At 41.8% G+C, this 19,740-nt stretch overlaps 1 protein-coding gene across 9 annotated transcripts in view; it reads right to left on the bottom strand.

Moving 5' to 3' along the window:
* The window catches only part of agrn (agrin), a 279,779-nt gene that overhangs the window by 105,645 nt on the left and 154,394 nt on the right, over positions 1–19,740 (bottom strand). For all 9 annotated transcript variants that reach the window (XM_079360460.1, XM_079360454.1, XM_079360453.1 and 6 more), the window contains one exon: positions 18,560–18,775. In XM_079360460.1, coding sequence (XP_079216586.1) covers positions 18,560–18,775 — 216 coding nt within the window. The remainder of the gene's footprint in view (positions 1–18,559; positions 18,776–19,740) is intronic.

Consider the following 19,740-nt stretch of genomic DNA (forward strand, 5'->3'; position numbering starts at 1 on the left):
TGGTATGGAGAGAAGTGTGTAGAAATGAGATAAGGAAAGGTCAGAATGGGAGCTTGGAAAAAGCAGTATGGAATAAACAAGATGAACAGACAAGATCAGCCCGAGATCGAAGAAGTAAATATGGAGATTGTGAAGGCAGACTTCAGAACCAAGTGATGAAGAGCAGGAGGAAGAAAGGACCGAGGGAAGGCCAGAGGATTAACGGTCCAACACACCTCTCCAACATGCTGTCAGAACACACACACACACACACACACACTATCCCTTCACTCTCTCTACTGTGAGGCCAATGGCTGGAAGATGATTCTGTGTGTTTGATGTAGTTCTTCAAAGAGCTCTGCTGAACTGCAGCTGTTGCTCTCTTTTACACGCTTTGCTGTTTTACCCTTGAGAATGGAAAATGAAGCACAAAGAGGCCCTGATCATACTCCAGTTTGCCGGCCACACTCGCAGCAAAGTGATGGTTAGTGAGTGGAGTGTATGTGCTCCTATTTTTCTCAGATTTGAGCAATGGGACGGGCGTTAAAATTAAAATAAATGAAAACTTTAATTGGATAAAAATTGAGGACTTTAATTGCTGTGTAACGTTTTAAAATGAATGTCCTTGAAAAGACAATTGTGAAAAAAAATCCCCAAAAAACCAGACGTTAAAGAAACGTTCGTGTGCATTTGTGAGGTCTTACAATCCCAAAGTAGTTCCTATTCTGCCACGTTTGTCATTTTCAAGTGGCAGATATGTCATGCTTGAGAGACGCAGTGAAGCTGCAGGTAGGGTGCTGAAATCACTGCACAGGGCCCATTTATTCTGCTCTGTGACAGAAAGAAGGCAAGATGGGATTAAATCGTCTGGATGTGGCATTTATGACAAACACAGACAGAGATGTTTGGTTCCTTCAAAGGACAGAGCACAATATTCACAGACCTCAAAAAACCCACTTCAACATTTCTCTGAAGGCTGTGAATATGAAAGAGACAGAAACGCGTCAGATGTAAGACGCTTTTTTACAAAAGATATAAAGATCATCATGACCGTATTAGTCTTTGAGTGGCGATCAGAGAGTACCTTTACTTGATTTTACTATTTCAATTCAAAAAACTCAAAAACAAAACCAAAAAAATCCCCAGGGTGAATCTTGACACCTTTTGTAACTGCCTCATGATTAATCTTTACAGTCCTAGTCGATATCCAAAAAAGGCAAAAATGCCCCTGAATTTCTTTTTTAAAAAGCTTTTTTGTGTTTCTTAAAAGGGATACTTCACCCATTTGCATGAAGCTTTGTATCATTAGAAACATGGTAGTATTGTTGAATGATCGTGAATCCAGCTCTAATGATACAAAGCTTCATGCAAATGGTTGAAGTATCCCTTTAACTACAACACAGGGTTTCAATATTTCACAGCTGATTGGTTAAAAATGCAACCATAATGCTGCACATCACAACATATGTTACAATTCAAAACACAAAAATGAAAGCTAAAATGTTAGACTTCATCAAACACCACTTCTTTTTCTCTTTGTGGTCTCCATGAACTCAAGACAGAAAAACACAAAAGAAATGGGGTCACTTGCCTGCTGTCTTCACTCCCTTTGTCTGTCTGTTTTTCTATGCTGGTCAGGTCGCATACAGTGAGTTAATCAGAGCTTATTTTGCTAACAAGCTCCCTGCTGCTGCTGGAAATGAACCTGATTAAAGCACTGATGGTGAACCACAGAGTAAAGTTGTAGGTCATAAAAAAACAACAAGAGGGTGGAAAGATGTTCAAAGCTCCGTAGAGCTGAGAGCATCAATAACTCTTTGTTTGATAATCACTGGATTGTCACCTTTCACAATACATAGAGCCGTTTGATTCATCGCTGATCTAAAACTTGATTAGACAGCTGAAGGGTTTGAAGGATTCTTATATGAAAGGATAACGCTGAGATGTTTTCTGCTCTATTAAAAAAAAACAACCTTGAAATAATCCTGGATTTGGACTTCTTTTTTGAGGACAGTTCGAGCGTCCTGAGTGTCTTTCTAAGGACAGGATAGTATCACATCAAGTGCGACTATTCACTCTGTTTCAGACCTGTAATCCGTATAAGCTAAAAGAGATAGAGGATAAGAAGAAAACCTCAGCTGATGGACTGTCTCTTTAACCTCGGGGCCTCCTTGACACATTAATGGCCGAAGGGAAAAAGTCAGTATTACCTATTGGAAAAATGTCAGCGCTGGTTCATAGAGCGGTGTCTCCTGGATTAAGTCTGAGGTCTGTTAAAGGAATAAAGAATATCTCAGTGCTGAGATAAGTTAGTGTGTGCTGTGCAGTCAGAAAAGCTTAACAGCTCGTTTGCTTACCTCTTTAAGTCCTGCACCACATTTAATCAATAATGCATTTATTTTGTCCTAAACTGTTGAACGCCACACTCTCCTGATCAAATGCAATGAGATGAAACTCATTTGACCCAGAAAGCAGATTTGGTATGACAGCGATGTTTACAGGACAGCTACGGTTCACTGGTGAAATGTTTTTATCACTTAAACCTCACTGAGAGCAATGTGCATGAGAAATTACTTCTGTGTGATTAATAGTTTAAAAGCAGGATGAATCTGATGTGCTAACCACCTTTCTGCCCACAAACTGACAAATGAATGAAATCATGGAGACGCTGGGTCTGAAAATCAATGCACTGGCATCAGACTGGGATGCATTCAGAGTCTCATCCTGGCTCTGGAAAGAGATACGAGGATTCATGTTGGCTAAGTGGCGCATATGCCACAAGTTTCCTTTCATTAGCTCCTGATTAACGGGAGCCGGTGGGGGTGGGGAGCCAGAATCAGCAATGATGTGCAGCGGAGCATCGGCTAATCATGCCTGGCCTTTGCCATCAACGCTTGCTAATGAGCGGTGGCCGTTGGGCACAATATGCAGCGCAGAGCTGCTAAAAAGTCAGGTACAGTACCTGTTTGTCCTCCACACACTGAGCTTCAATGTATTCAGGTGGACACAGATGTGTTTGTGTTTGTCCTCCACTCATAAACACATCTGTAAGAACAGAAACAGTGTCCACCTGAGCTGATCAAAGATGTGCACTTTAAGTCTGATTATTTACTCCTGCAGAGATGAATAAATGCATCTTCGCACCGAGCTGTCAGCAAAGGACGAAAGAGAAACTACACACTGCTGCTTCTAAAATATTTCTAGGTTCAGGGCGACAAAGTAAGCTGTTTGGTCACAAAGCCCAAGACCATGTGGCAAAACACTGAATCCTACATTTTTCTGCGTTGATCAGCAGGGATGATTATCTCAATATATGATTGGATAATGCTGCCAGTTTAAGAGTGTCCTGGTTATGAGCCTTCAGAGGCCAGGCGTTTGAATAGCCCGACTTTACAGCACTCGTTCTCCAATGGTTTTATCCTCAGGATCCACCACCACTTCCTCAACGAGAAACATACACCGAAATCTGTGTTATTTTTAAACCGATGAGGCTTATCAAACGAAAAATAGACTTTGGACGTCAGACGGTAAAAATACACGTGACAAAACTAAGAGACGGAAAAAAACCAAACGTGTTTTATAAGCACTTATTTTTCCAGGCGCACATTCACAACCGGCTGACTACTCAACCCAGTTTTGTGTCCCGACCCGCCACTTGAGAACCTCTGGTTGAGAGTAAAGTTTAACCACACTCCCTGAAATTGTACATCACATATCTTGCAAGGTACCACTTATTGTTCCAACCACATACTATTTTCTTAAAGCAGCAGTAATTGAAGATGGTGACAACACTTATTAAAGACGTTTAAAATAAAGGAATGTGTGTTTTTCTATGAAAGAGTTCAGCTTTATGATAAATATAAAACTCCAGGAGACAGCTGATAGATGTGATTTTAAGTCACTTCATGAAGGCTGTGGTTGCTCACATTGATTCCCAGTCTGCGGGTCAATGCTGTGAGATTTATAACAAATACTGTATGTCTGTTAAACAAGGTATTTTTTGGACTTGGACACGTTTTACCACCAACAGATTCAATAAGTGATAAACTGAGAAACAAACTTCAGCGCAGACGAAAGCTCATTGGATTGGCTATTCATTTTCAGAAGTCAGAACCAAAAGGCTAAGTCACCACTTTCCAATGATAAAAAAAATACAAACAAAAAAAACAAGCTGAAACAACAACAGCACCAGAATTAAAAAAAATCAACTCATTAACAGAGTAAAACAAAAAATTATCGCTTGTAAGCAAATGCAGAAATGCCACAGTAATGAGTTCTGCCAAAGATTGAGACTTAATTTAAAAACTTTCACAGATCCAGTGGATTATACGTCAAAACTTCTGTACAAAGACCAACGGGGCACTTCTAATTTTCTCACACATGCGCACACACACACACACACACGTTTCAATCAGATAAACGGCTCGTAACTGGTGCAATGTAGGTCCCTGTTCAACATGACAACAACTTAATTTGAGCTGTTTTGATAAGCCTCTCTGGGAGAGACGGAGAGAGGCTGCAGGAGGAGCACAGTGATGACATTTATTCAGAGCAAATAAATGGAAATAACTCTGATTGATTTCTCTCCCTCTTCTTGAGAGCATTATTACTGCAGGCAGGCCCTAAAAGAAATGAGTGAGTGCATTTCTCTTATTGAGTCGGAGATATCATATATATACAGACAAACAGGGAGGATTGACGGTTTACTGGCCTGACCTTGTGACAATGAGTTTAAAGTGATCTGGCTGAATCAGTAAACAAGGTCACACGCCGATGCCAGAAAACAACCATCATACAATTAACGTCACCGGTCAAGTGATTCTGATCAACTCTATGAAACTGACCCATTCAAACCACTGACAAACAGCGCTTTGATAACATGCTGCGCGTGTACGTCCTCAGGACACTGTGAGTGTTCAGAAAATGTGCACAAACATGGTCGTGTTTAAGAGCAGTTCACTGTCAAATGGAATAGAATCATTCAAGATGTGGCCATTATCTTTGTCTCAATTCAGGGGCCGCAGCCTAAGAAAGGTCACATTGAAGGCTAATGGCGTAGCACCGGTACGCTAAGGCCGTCACATTTTCGAAAGGCTTCCTGAAACGCTGCAGACGAACATGTGTCTTCAAACTTCTCCCAGGCCAAACAGGATGCATCTTGTGATGCCAAAGATCAACTGCATGCTCATTCAAATGAGAAGGCAGACTTTAAATGAGCCATTGATCATATTCAAATCATACTGTATATATAAATATCATATATATTCATATCATATATTTATCATATAACGTATGACCAAAGTCATACATCACAAGTCACGAGTCACATGTGGACAAGACAACTGATCCAAATCACTCCAGCTGCTGTGTGAATATGTATGAATTATAACATTTAAAACTGATGGACACTTGACACAGCCGCCTCTGTCATCAGTGTGTGAACGTGGTGTGAAAGGGTGAATGTGACCTGTGGTGTAAAAAGCACTCTGAGTAGTCAGAAAGCTAGAAAAGAGTTATACAAGCTCCTTCCTTTAACCATTTTATCGTGCAATCTTTTTTTTGTTGTTTTTTTTTTCCAATATGTCATTGCGTCTTTTTCTCCTGAGCTGTTTGGAGAGCACTGGTTGTACTTTGCTTGAGAAGTGCTTTCCAAAACGGATCATTATCACGGTGTAGCTGGCAGACTCTGCTGTGCCACCTTGCAATCAAATCGCCCTCTGCACACGCTGGATTCAAAGGATGATCTTACAGCATGTACTTTGTGGTTATTGGTAATAATTGCATCTCATTTTTGTGACTCTTGCTTTTAACTGGTATCATATAAAATAAGACACATTATCTATACGGGCATGGTAGAGCTAGAAATGTACTGATTTACATTAAAAGCATACAATCAGCCATCCAGCACAGCAGGCAGGCTCTTATTATACAGCAATCACAGGTAATGCAATTCATTAGTCACCTACTCATGTTCGCGCTGGAGGGCCATTACACAGAAAATAAAAAACCTATATTTTCTTAGTTCCTTTTCAGAGGTTAAAAATAAGTACAAATAAGTACTGCAAGTCACTGAGAGCTATTTGGCGAATTGCAGGAAACAGGCTGAAGATTTAATACAGTCTGAACTTTTCGTTCAAAGAAATCATTGAACATACTTACTGCTGTTAAAGAGCTTCAGTATAAATGATCCAAAGCAGAAGTGGGAACTAAACCTTCTTCTGATATATAGTGTGTGTGTATATATATATATATATACACATATACACAGTATAATTTCCTGTTATGTATCCTACCATGTTCTCTGTATTAAAATAGAATCATTACTTACTCTTTCATGAGCCGCAGACCGGGACCCTTGAATAAGTCATGTACATGTAAGAATAATGACATATATTCAAGTCTTCAGTATTTCTTTGCCGATGTCTTAACATTAGTGATTTATCAGGTTACTGTACTCACATCAGCCCAGATGTTAATATCAGTGTCCATTAAAATCGTTAACTTTAACACCAGCACAATAACCTCAATAACCAATGCAACACTTCTTCTTACGAGACGAGACGAGAGTGTTAACAAACGTATGTAAAATGTTTTACATGGACGTGCTAGCCTGGTGCAAGCTTTTCAACATACAGTAGCTCCAATCAGAAACATGCGAAGGATAAAGTCTTGTGAAGCAGAGTGGACGAGTTTGACACACAGTCAGGTTATATAACAGTCAGGCTGTGACTGGAGCTCTTGATCATTGTTTTTGATGCATATTTTTTTTCTACACTTAAATTTTTATCTGTTTTAATTTTTTTTGCACTGCGTGATCTTCTTCTGCTATCCTGCTTTGCTGCTGTAACACTGTAAGTGTCTCCGCTCGCGAGATGAATAAAGGATGATCTTATCTTAAAACACGTAAACTAAAAGAAAATAAATTCTCCAAATAGCAACATGCTTCCATAAAAGTGGCTTTGGCATCAATCACTGACTTCACTTTGTGGGCGGCTGTGGCTCAAATGGTGAAGTTAGCTGTCTTTTAATCGGAAGGTCGGGGGTTCGATCCCGAGCTCCTGCAACCACATGACCGACGTGTGTTTGGGTGTGACGCTTAACCTTAAGTTGCTGCTTCGTTGGCGGTGTATGAAGGGATTGGTTACTCCTCATGGTCACTTTACAGAGCCGTCTCTGCCATCAGCGTGTGAGTGGAAAAAAAGCGCTTTCAGACGTTCGGAGCGCTATAAATGCTCCAGTCAGTTTTTGCACGTCACAGCTCCACTCAGTCATTGAGCAGCCCGTCCCTGGTCGTCAGATGTTTCTACCAGTGTTAGTGATTGACTGCAGATATCACTTTGTGGACACATGGCTGTCTCTTCTATCTCTTCATACCAAAAGAGTCACTGACTGCAGAAGGATCCAGAGAAAGAAAGTTTGGATCCTTTTTGAGGACATGTGGCCACATTGTCTGACAGCTCCACACACAAAAAGATACTCCTTTACAAAAGTCGTCATTCTTGTCCGCCCCAAATAAAATAAAACATTCACTATTGTCTGCTGAGCTTGTAGTTCTCCTCATATTTTGAACACCACTCGTGCTTTTGATTTTCTCTCCTTTCCATATCTCTGAATGTGTACGCAGGAACACTGCAAATAAACAATGTATTATTCAGGAGAAAGAGAAATGCATAAATACATCAAAAAGTGTCAAAAACACAAGCCCTTGTCTGGTATTAAGCAGGTGTGTGTTAATATGGATATGTGTGTGTATGGTGTTTGCGAATGTGTGAGAGCAGATAATCGCTGCAGGTTCCTGAGAGGGTGAGAGCTGGAGGGATGAAGAAGACGGGATTTGTCTAACAAGTATCAGTGGTCACAGACGAGTGGAACAGCGAGTAAAGATGGATCGAGGATTCCAGCAAAGCCCATTATCATCTCTTTAGAAGTGTGTGTGTGTGTGTGTTTATGACTGTGTGTGTCTGTATGTGTGTGTGTGCATGTGGAGAAGGATGATAACAGGAATACATATATATTCCATATATATTTTTTCCAATCTTCGCAAAATGCCCGCAGTGTCTGTATATTTCACTAAGTGTTGCTGTGTGTACATGCATAGTATGAATACAGTTTACGTACAAACGCGGGAAAACACACACACACCCACACACAGACACACACAGACACACAAACACACACACACACACACACACACACACACACACACACACACACACACACACACACACACTACCACAGTCGGTCTGTCAGGCTCTGCATGTTATGGTTATGAATACTAAGCAAGAGTCACTGCCCCAGGGAAATGAAAGCACAGAAACCAAGTTATTTACAATGACCTCTCGCCCTCTGTGTGTGTGTGTGTGTGTGTGTGTGTGTGTGTGTGTGTGTGTGAGTGTGTGTGAGTGTATGTGTGTGTGTCTTAGACTGTGCATTCACATAACTGTGTGCAGCAATCACCCTGGAGAAACTTGATTACTGCCTGCGTCTGTGTCTGCGTGTGTGTGCATGACACCACTGATGAGACGACCAGAAAGAAATGTAACAAGATTCTGTGCATAAAATCTTAAAGGAAGGGAAGAAGCTGTGACACCGTGGTAGATATTTTTGGCTGATCCAACAGCAGGTACATAAACAGGAGGTGGGGGGTGGGGCTATCAAACGTGTAGAGAGGAAAAGAAAAAGGCAGGAGGGAGAAGGAATGGGAAAAAAAGAGAGTGATCATACAAACCAAGGAGGGAGATTTAGAGCAGGGCTGCACGTACAAATCAGTTCATCTGATAATTAATCAATGAATCTTCAGTCAATAAAAATGTCCATCCTAAGACTTCAATTACTGTGATAATAAGTAAAGAAAAGCAGCAAATGCCCTAATCTAAAAAAAAAAGCTGACAACTGTAAATGTTTGACATTCCTGCTCCTAAGAAGTCCGAAAGTAGTTTCCATTTATCAAAAAAGTTTTCTTTCGAGGGATACGTGACTGGTTGTAACTCTTATACATATCGGAAGCAGAACAATAGTCTGAAGGAAGAAAGTCAAAAACATAGAAGGAAAGAAAAAGAAAATGAGACATTCAAAAGGAGGAAAAGAGGAGCAGAGGTAGACGGGAATAATCGCCAGTAAGTCTGTGCCCAACACTCTTATCTGCTCCAGCAAAGCCAAAAGTCATCTCCAGCATCTCCAGCCATTACCACCAGGCCTCTGTCACCAGGGGCAACCGGGCGTGTCACCGGGGTAACAAAGGAGCCCGTCAGAGCATGAGCAAGTGGAGGTAGAGGAAGAAGAGGAAAGGTGTGTGTAAAAGGAGGAATAAAACAGTCTGGCTGCGATTCCCTGACTCTGCAGCTCGGCTCCACAATGAGGCTTTTGCTTGCGGGAGATTTCCTGAAACCTTCCCGGGCCATGCCGGCTTTGGAAGCCCTGCGAGGGGATAAATCAGAGCTTTTCCCGGCCCGGCCCAGAAACCTCCCCAACCAGCCAGACCAGCACCACACAAAAGAGAGAAAACACAGAAGGGGAAACAAGCTCAGGCCAAAGACGAGCATTTTTCTCAACAATGATTCAGCGAATAAAAGCCTTTGATAAACAACAGGTGAACAGGATAAAGTGTCACATTTGATTACATAAACCCAAAAGAGTATTTATAGAAGCGTGAACTGAAGGACAAAGAGAACATGCTGTTTTCAGACACATCAACACAATTCAGTCAGCCCAAATGTCCTGAGGAGAAGGAATCAAATTACATTACTCATCCACACAGGTTCTTCTTCATTTTGACTCTTTATGAGTCTCTTACTTTATGTTGACATGCATGTGCACTTAACTGTATTGGCTTAGTCAAAACACAGGATTTTACCTACTTTGACTCAGGAGACTTGAATAATAAATCAATAAGTAATAAAAATGTAGTGCACGGGGCGCTGGTAGCCTAGTGGTTAGTGTGTAACGTGCTCACTGTTCTTTATATCCCTGTACCAGTATCCTGCTTTCTGATCACTGCAGCTTATTTGCACAGACGCATATATTCATATTTGTCATATTTGTATTTTAAAACTTTCACCACAGCGATTTTGATATCTAAGAAAAATGAGACCACTGTGACCTATTGGGGTGTGGCACCATATGATGCATCCACCTTGTTTCCATGCACGGCTGTACCTCTGGTGGTGATACGTCACATGGCTGAAGCCGTGCTTACGCAGATTATTGGTAACTGTGAGATACCGGGTTAAGGCGTTTACATGCCACAGTATCCACTTTACTTTCAGAGTTCTCCAGGTTATCAAGATCAGTGTAAGAGCAATAGAAATCTTGCATAATACAAAGTTTACATGCACAAACAGAAGAAGGGAAATCAAAAAACAAAAAAAACAACAAAAAAACAAAAAAACAGGACACTAAATTCCATGTAAACAAAGTTAATGTGGACTGATTCATTTCTCTTTTTGCACATCGCCTTCTTTCCATCTCGTTCATCATTTTATGATCCTATAAACTGAAAGTTCCATAGTTCTATTTGTTATTAAGTGTTGTTGTTTTGCATGTTTTTATGTCCTTAAACTCGATCGATAGATGGACAGATAGATGGACAAAGCCAAATATTTATTACCCACTCTTACCATGGTCTTAGTAAAGAGAGGAATGAACTTTGACACTCGGACATTTAATATAGGGAGCTTTTTCCTTTGTTATCACATTACAGGCTCCTTTAACAATCCTGATGCCAATGTAAAGACGGTCATCTTTTTAAACATTACCAAATGTCTCTGAGCTCTCAAAATATAAATATAAATGCAAATCATGCTTTAGTTGCCAGGAGGATACTGGCAGGAAAATCAATCTGAACACAAACATTTTATTGGATGGATTAAATATATAAAAAAGATCAAATCCAGTGAAAAGTGTGCTTATTATGTTTTTCCAAGATATTGTTGACAAAATATGGAAGAATTTGAAAAGTTTTGTTCCTGAGAAAAATAGTTATACTGGAGAGAGAGAGAGAGAGAGAGAGAGAGAGAGATAGAGAGAGAGAGAGAGAGAGAGAGAGAGAGAGAGAGAGAGAGAGAGAGAGAGAGAGAGCAGGTAATATATTGTAGACAGAAAAGTAATGCAGCTGCATCCAATCACAGCAGAGCTCTGACATGTTTAAAATAAATCAGAAGATTAAAGTCCAAGCCGTTTTGTGTCAAAGATGGAGAGGTTAACATCCTCCTTGTATTGGGCCCGACTGCCTGCAGTATGTTAGAGCAGACAGAGCAGCAGGTGTGGAGTACTGATGCCTTTCTCCTTTCACTGTGAGGACACCGGAGAGTGTCGGCGCCGGAGAGATAAAAACCCTCTCTAAAGCACACGGAGAGAAAGAAAGAGAGAGTGAAGAGTGAAGAGTGGACTGATAGAGGAACAGGCAGCACTGCCGAGCTTAAGGCCAACACTCAAGAGCTCACACACTCACACACACTCACACACACACACACACACGTTCCCCATGCAGACAGATGCACAAAATCAATGGGAGCATTGATCACCCTCTCCAACCCCTGTTGCACGCATACACACATTCCAATTTTTTGCATTACTTGTTGCAGTCCTTCAAGAAGAAAAAGTAAAGAAAGAATGAAAAGTCCATGTTCCACAAGAGTGGCCACACAAGATGAGTTCTGCAGCACTCTCTCTGGGAGAGGGAGTGTATTTACCACTCTGCTCCAAGTCCAATATTAGGAGAGCCAACATGGTGCACGTTCCCTCGCTGATTGTAGCGGGTGCATGTCTGCGCGCGCACAAACACACACACACACACACACACACACACACACACACACACACACACACACACACACACACACACACACACACACACACACACACACACACACACACACACACACACACACACACACACACACACACACACACACACACAGTTACCCAAATGTCTCTTGTCTCGCTGAAGCAGAAAGTGCTGCTGCTGGCAGTTTCTCTCTCTCACTGCCTCCGATTCCTTCCTTTTTCTTAACTGACCACTCCCCCCCCCCCCCCCCCCCCCCCCCCTCTCTTCTTGTGTTGTTATCACACTCTCCTGCTGGGCCAATTTAAACGCTGCTTCTTCTTTTAATTTCAATAATATCAGAGGCCATTATCTGCTCCCCACCAGCACGCTCAACTGCAAGAAGTATGACCCCACCCGCTCTAAATTATCCATCTCGAACAAAAAGAAAGATAATAAAGACGCTGGCAGAGCTGTTATGAGCCATTAAGGGCTGGGTTATGTTGATATTAGAGCGGACCTCTTGGGGCAACTAAGTGCCCACACCTCAGCGACTTGAGGGTCATTTTGTTCAGCCCTCAGGAAGGGACTAGCGCCATTACGTCGGCACTTAAACTGTTGGAATAATGTATCTTTCTCTTTTCCTTTCAAACAAATTAGGAAAACCAGGGGATTGTTTGAAACTCGCAGGACTGCATGTAACCTTGCATGTTTAACTTTGTTTTAGCAAGGTTGGCAATCTGAAAACTCAGCTAACTCAGTTACCTCGGTGAGCACAACAATGGTTTTGTGAAGAATAGACCCAGAGGTCGGCCGCCTTAAAGTCTTTGAAAATAATCTGTCCAGAAGGCTTTCAATCAACGCAGATTTTTACTGTATCCCAACCTGTGTGTGTGTGTGTGTGTGTGTGTGTGTGTGTGTGTGTGTGTGTGTGTGTCACTAGTTGGATCAGCAGCCTCCGATGCCACTCTAAAACAACAACCTCTGTGAATCTCTTTGAATTTGACTGGTAACGTCATCAAACAGAAAAGTTTGATAACATAAATCCTGGGACAGAAATGACTATCTGGTCTTACACATTCATTCATGTGAGCAATAAAAGTAAGATACAGTGCTGTAGGAAACTAGCCAATCAGACAGTGTTGAGGGCAGGACAATAGGAGAGACAGAGTGGTGTGTGAAAACAGGTAGCTTCAGACTATAATTCCGGTCGATTACAGTCTGAGCAGCGCTGCAGGAAACCAGAATTTTCTTCAATAGAAATGATGATTTCTGTGTATTATGAAATGACAAAAGGTGCAATTCAACTTCTAATCAGACAAATGTTTTTCATTCTAGAGGTTACCCACAGTGCAGAGGTCAGGTTGTTACAAACGTGAGAAACCTTCTCACGTCCTGTTCACAAAAACCCACCTAAAATCTCACATTTATACACGCTCCGAATAACACACCAGCCCCCTTTAAAAATGTGGATAATCTGTGAGAGAAAAATAAATAAAAAGAGTCTTCTGTTGTTGCACTACTCGCAGCCAGATAAGACTTCTGAGTTGATTTGTATTGGACATGAAGGCTCCTCAGAACGGTAGCCAATTCACTTACCCCAATGAAAACCCACCATTCAAATCGAATGAGTCAAACGAGGCTTTGCACAAAAGCGCCGATCCAAACGCCCACACTATTCTTAAAGTTAAAAGCTGTCTCATTCAAGCTTGCCTTCTCTCTTCTTTCTGCGCTGCCTCTCCCGCTCTTCCTCCTTCCCTCCTTTGCCTCTCTCCTCCTCCATTAGCCATGACAACTCCATAATCTAAGCCAGAGTGACCTGTCCAGACCCTCTGTGCCGTGTGAATTTATTGGAGGCAGAAAGAGAATAAGAACCTGTCAGTGGGATTGCCCTGACCCCCTAACACTCTCTCTCTCTTTCACACATGCACCAGAGCTGATGAGCATCCATACAGCATCCTGCACTTTGGCACCTGCACATCTACCTTCAGCACCTCTACGAGTGGAAAACAAGACGATGTTAAACTACAAGTGCAAAATCCCAAACAGAGGCGTTTTTTGTATTCATCCGAAAGCAAAGCTTCAAACTTGGCATTGATTGTTTGTTCGGCTGCCTCTCTGAATACAGACAATTAACAGAAGACATTTAGCCGTGTGTGTCACTGGTTTCAAACGAGGCGGGTGCAGTTAGAGAAGGTAGATATACTAGGAGTCGACTGATATGGATTTTCAAGGCCAATACGATTATTAGTAGTTCATGAGACCAATAACCAATCATTTTAATCAATATACATTTACAGTAAAGCTTAAAATCTTTCTGTCAAAATTTAGAATTAGGAATGTTACAAACACCAACTCAAGACTTTATTTAAATGCTCATCCTGAGATTCTCCTCCTGCTGTCAGTCAGTGGCACCCAGGCTTCTGTGTCAAGCTTATCAGATCTGATTGTTATGGGTGGGACAATACAGGTGAGACAGAATGGTGAGTGAAAACAGACCAGGAGGGAAAGACCTGCAGTGGAGCCAAAGAAGCTCTTTTCATTTGATAAATGTAACCTGCGATGGAAAAATAAAACTCCCATATAATAATCAACCTAAAGCCTCATCGAGGGACCCAATAATTGGCCAGACAGATAATCGGTCGACCCCGATTATAAATCTACAGAAGACAGAAGTCACACACTGGTTGCCTGTTCATGCCAGAGCGGATTTTAAAGTGTTACTGCTGACTTTTAAAATTGTAAATGGCTCTGCACCAGCATACCTGACTGGTCTCTTAGATTTGTATGTGCCTGCTCGGTCACTTCGCTCACAGGGGACTGGCCTCTTAGCTGTCCCTAAGGTTCGCAAAAAGACTATTGGTGAGCGGTCCTTTTCATTCCGCGCTCCCACTCTCTGGAACAGTCTCCCTGCGGACATCAGACTTTCTTGTTCCATTGATGTGTTCAAAGCAAAGTTGAAGACCCACCTTTTCACTGCTGTTTATGCCTGATGTTTTTAATGATGTGTTATGTCTGTGTGTTGAGCTTTTAAGCTGTGTAAAGCACTTTGTCTAAAAGCGCTCTATAAATAAAATTATTATTATTATTATATTATTACTTGATAGTGACTCCTTTCATCTAATTCATAGCTACATACAAAAAAAAAATGAAAACTAGATGGTAGCATTCATAAAAGCTGGAACAATTAGCAGGAAAAGAATTATGTATCCAGCTCAGCGAGGACGCTCATTTGTTACTTCAAGTTAAAAATAATTTGTGAAATTCCACTTCATAAAAGCACTTATGGCCTCGACTCAAGATACGGAGTCAGGATTAAGTCTGAGCTCTTGGAAGATCACAAAAGCACCCATCATAAGAGTGTCTACCATCTTTGTGAATACAGCTATAAAGCTAGCCAAGAGTTCTCTGCCACTCTGTCAGTGGATACAAAACAAGTCCTCCTTCACAGCACTTCGGCCCAATGATCATATCAGGACATACTTGAGCCCTCACCACGAGAGAAATAAGGATACATGTAATCATCATGGATGTAGTCACCACGATATCATCCTCTGATTTGAAGACTGTTGTGATGAAGGCTTGACTTTGTCATTATGGCCATCCCTCCTGTTGGCTTGTTTTGCAGCATGGCTACCATCATTTGAGGAGATTTCAAAAAGCATTGCTTCACCTGATTGAATAGCGGCTTTGTCGGCCATGTCCTGAAGCAAAACCTGCTTCTAATCTACTTCTCTTCTAACTTGAACTTGAACAACTATATTTACTAAAAGAACATCCAGCTGTACTGAAGAAGACTTTAAATATTATTAAGTAAAATAACGATTAAAGGAAGTAGTTACCGCAGTGATACATCAGCACTGCGTTTTGCAACCAGTGAGGTCGCCCCCTGTTGGGCATTGAACAGAATGCACTTTTAAGTTGCTTCCACCATCACTTCCACCTTCACTTTTTAAAGCTATGAAGTTAATGGACTTATTTTAACAGTCTGTCATAGTACATGGCATGCGATGTGAAACTAAAGACTGTACTCCAGGCATCGCATGAATGTGGTCGAGTGTAGATGGTCCTCTGTAAAGTGGTGCAATATGACCGACACTAAATCTCTCAGCTTACTTAACCAACAGAGCATGGCTTGCATTACCACTGCAAAGATAATCATTTAAACAATCATTGTATAAGCCCATCTTGGCATTGGCTCCGACTGTGTTGCCAATTCTCTTAAACTTTTAGCTTCCACATTTGAACATCTGCAGATCCACAACATGGGTTACCTTACAGAATGGAATAAAGAGGCACTTCTTTGTAAAAGCCAAATTGAGGTGAGAGAGTTGAACCTTTCTTCAGCTTATGAACAAAAGCTACGTGCTGTTTTTACAGTTTCTATTTTTACAGAATGAGTATACGAGGTAGGCTCAAACATTTAACTTCTCATAAATACCAAGGCACTACTACAGGTGCTCGGTTGTTCTTTGAAAAGCAGTCAGATTCAACGCTTGTTTGAAAAAGTCGGCACAAAAATTGCCTCACAATTAGCATCAATTATTATGGCCTATTTAAAATACAAGCAACAAAGAGATGAAAAGAAAAACTGCTTGTGACTTTTTGTTTCAGAAGTGACACAATTAAAGTGACAACTCTGTTCTGAGCATGTAGTTATTATCAACAATACTATCATTAGCTCCACCGTCATCATTATTACGATTTCAAGCTTTATTTAATGCTTCTGACTGCCTGTTGTGGTTGCCAGTGGTAATTATGGTGCTGTTGGACGGCCTTAACCCTTTGCAAACCATCATTACAGGCAGCACTCGCAACACTCTCTCACCCAGCACTGACTCTTCTCCGGTGTCCTCGCTCACTCTTGCATCCTCCTGGTTCTCTAAATGTTTCATAGCTCATTCCTCTTTGAACGTTAATCCCTCCTTCCCTCTCCAGATGCTCCTCGGATGTACTCTCTGTTCCTCCTGTCCTCTCTCTGTCCTTAATATCTCTTTCCTCTCTGCCAGTGGAGAGCAGTCACCAAGCTTGCTATTAGTGCCAAGTCCAAGCAGGCGCTGTAATCAGAGACCTGGAATTAGCAGCGGGCCCCCTCACTGGCAGGCGGGCACGATGCTGACAAAAACACTATAGTTATTATTGAGGCTGCTGCAATGTTGCAGCTTTGGCAGGAATCCTTCGCTCCCCTCAGAGTCCGGGATCTTGACGGGCTTTTGCTAGAGGGGAGCAATGAAAGGTGCAGCGGGAGTATAGGCTCCCACCAGGGTCAGTGGGATAAAAATACGCACTGGATGGTGACCAATGGGCCAGTGAGTGGCATTTTTGTTTGTGAGGGTGCAGGTGGTGCTTAAGCGCTGGGAGAGTAGCCATATTGGAAAGACAATAGATGGAACAAAATGGGGACATGTTTTAGCATTTGGAGGATAAAGAAAGGGAGGAAACTGCCTGTTGTATTAGGACAGGGTGTCATAGAAATGCTTTCATAGACAATGACGGGCAATTTAGGGTCACTCAGAGACTTGCAGCTTTGTGTTTGATGTGATACTTTTCTGTCCCAAAGATCAAAACGTCTCGACTCACATTCAGCATGCTTTCAGCAGTTTATTCACCGTATACCTGACTGTTTTTAAATTGAGTTCTCACAGCAGTTTAATAGAGAGTGTCAGTTCAGGGTCAGACAGCTTTCTGAAATACCCGAGCCTCAGTGGACTCTCTGGGATTGATCTTTTCTGGATCAAAGGCACCAATTTGATCTCTTAAAATTATATATAAAAAGCTGTATGTACTTATGGTAACACTTCAAAAACACTTGCAGACATAAAGAATTCTGGTTATTTGAGAGGTCTTTGAAGAATGATATGAATCAGTCTGTTTGGTGTGTGATAATCTCATTACTCGACCGCGTGTTGTCTTTAAACGTGAAAATGCCCAATTTTTACCATATTAAACTTTGATCATACAAAAGGTATTGAATGTCAAACTTTAAATTACCTTCCTTTTCCATATACTGCTAAATTATTGAACACAATGAGAGAGAAGAAGGGGAGATAAGTTTTAATTGCTTTGCCCAGAAATGTAAGAACATTTTTTTTTTCCCCCTCGGCCAGGTTGCTTCAGCTTCAGTGTGATGACCTCCACTACTGCTGCGCAACTCATGAAACATTCCTCCTCTGAGCACATTACTATGCACTGCTTTAAAGGTGTCAGCACTCTTAATGTGTCTATTTAAATCACTGCTTTAGACTTTAATCTAACTCCCGAGTTTCTATTTATGTACTGTTAACTGACTGTCATCAGGCATGCTGATTTCATTTACTGTACTGCAAATCTAACCTTCTGCTGTTGCTACTTCTAGATTTAAAACGTTCCGATGGTGGACAAGGTCGATGATTATTAGTTGAAACTTGTGTTCCATATCAGCAGGGACATTTTTTTTTGCTGTGTGTCATTTAAAAATGGTCCTATCAAACACGTGGGAGACAATCTGCACCACCCATTGTGCACATTACATGAACATGTTGTAAAGAGGAATAGCACCAATAGTTGGAGCAACAGGGATCTCGAAGGGGCTTTAAGAGACAGGCTCCAACGGGGGTAACTAGCATATATTTAACAAAAAATGAGGATTTAAAAACTTGACCTTACAGCCCTTTGCAGAGGATAAACTGTCTAACAAGGCAGAAGAAGCTGAAATCATTGTCCTTGTGTTTAGAAAATCCTTCTCAGAATCAAATGAAAATGTGTAATTCCTTCATATATTTATCTTCTACCGCTCTTGGATAGGGGTTGTTTCGATTGGTAGGTGGTGATGGTACTTACAGCAGGGTCCCTTGCGAAGCACCTTGATGCGTCTCTGTGTGTGGCACTGAGTTTTCTCCAGCTCACACTCGTTAGAGTAGGTGGATGAATCCGAGCCGCAAACAGGAGCCACCAAGGATGGACACTCCACTCTCTTACAAACACACTCCGCCTTGGTCGGGTCTGTCGGGTCACGCTCACACACTGCTCCAAATCCACACAGCATCCCTCTGCAGCCTGCGAGAGAGGAAGATAAAGAAGAAGAAGGTGTTACGTTTGATACACAAACATGCCATCTTCTGTTTCATGAGCCTTGATATGCAACACAACAAAACCTCAGTATTTTTTCCCTCACTCATTCTAAGACAAGTTTTCCATGACTGAGTGCTATGAAAGTTGAAGTTCAAACAGCAGACAGACATGTGTGAACAGATTCAACGTGTCAGTCAGTGGGGTCTTTGTGCAGAACTTCTCACAGTTCAGACGCACAAATGCATCAGGGATTAAGTGTGATCGTGGCGTAAAGCAAACAGATGCTCTCCACTCATTCAGGGAGAATTGGTCCAGCCATGCAGAGCCTGCACAGTGTGTTGCTTGGTTTTCTAATCTCTAAACACCTTCAGTGTTAGAATTCCTAAAAAGTCAGCAGCAACATTAAAATCAATTTGCAGACAGCAGGCTGATACACAGCCATGTGGACAAGTTTGTTTTTATGCACTGACGAATCGGAGGTCTTTGAAACATCAATGATCCACCTGTGTGAACGGACACAAACCAAGGTTAACCAAACACTTCAAGGCTGCACAAGATGAGCAACAACAACTTTTCAGACTTTGATCCTGAACTTCCCACCAAGTCCTCGGCTTTGATCAAGTGTGAAACATCAAACTGGTAAACTGGTGCGGGGCTGCTGAATACGTGGAGCAAACACCGTGCGCCTGTGTGCATACGCGCTCGTGTTGAGTGTACACAACATCGACTTAGAGAGTAATTGACCCGTGTTGTGGCAGCTACAGCTGCTGTGGCTCTGCGCCCACTTTGAGGGCTGTTTGGCAGCCAGCTGGCGTGACGTCCTTGCCTCAGCATCAAGAGCGGGGGGGGGTTAAGTTAAAAGAGATGCCAAGCTCTCACAGGTAGCCAACCTGATCGTAAATCAATGGACAAAAGCACATAAAAGTCTACCTGAAGAAGACTTCTTAGTT

This window comes from Symphodus melops (genome assembly GCF_947650265.1).
Source record: "Symphodus melops genome assembly, chromosome: 13".
Lineage (NCBI taxonomy): Eukaryota > Metazoa > Chordata > Actinopteri > Labriformes > Labridae > Symphodus > Symphodus melops.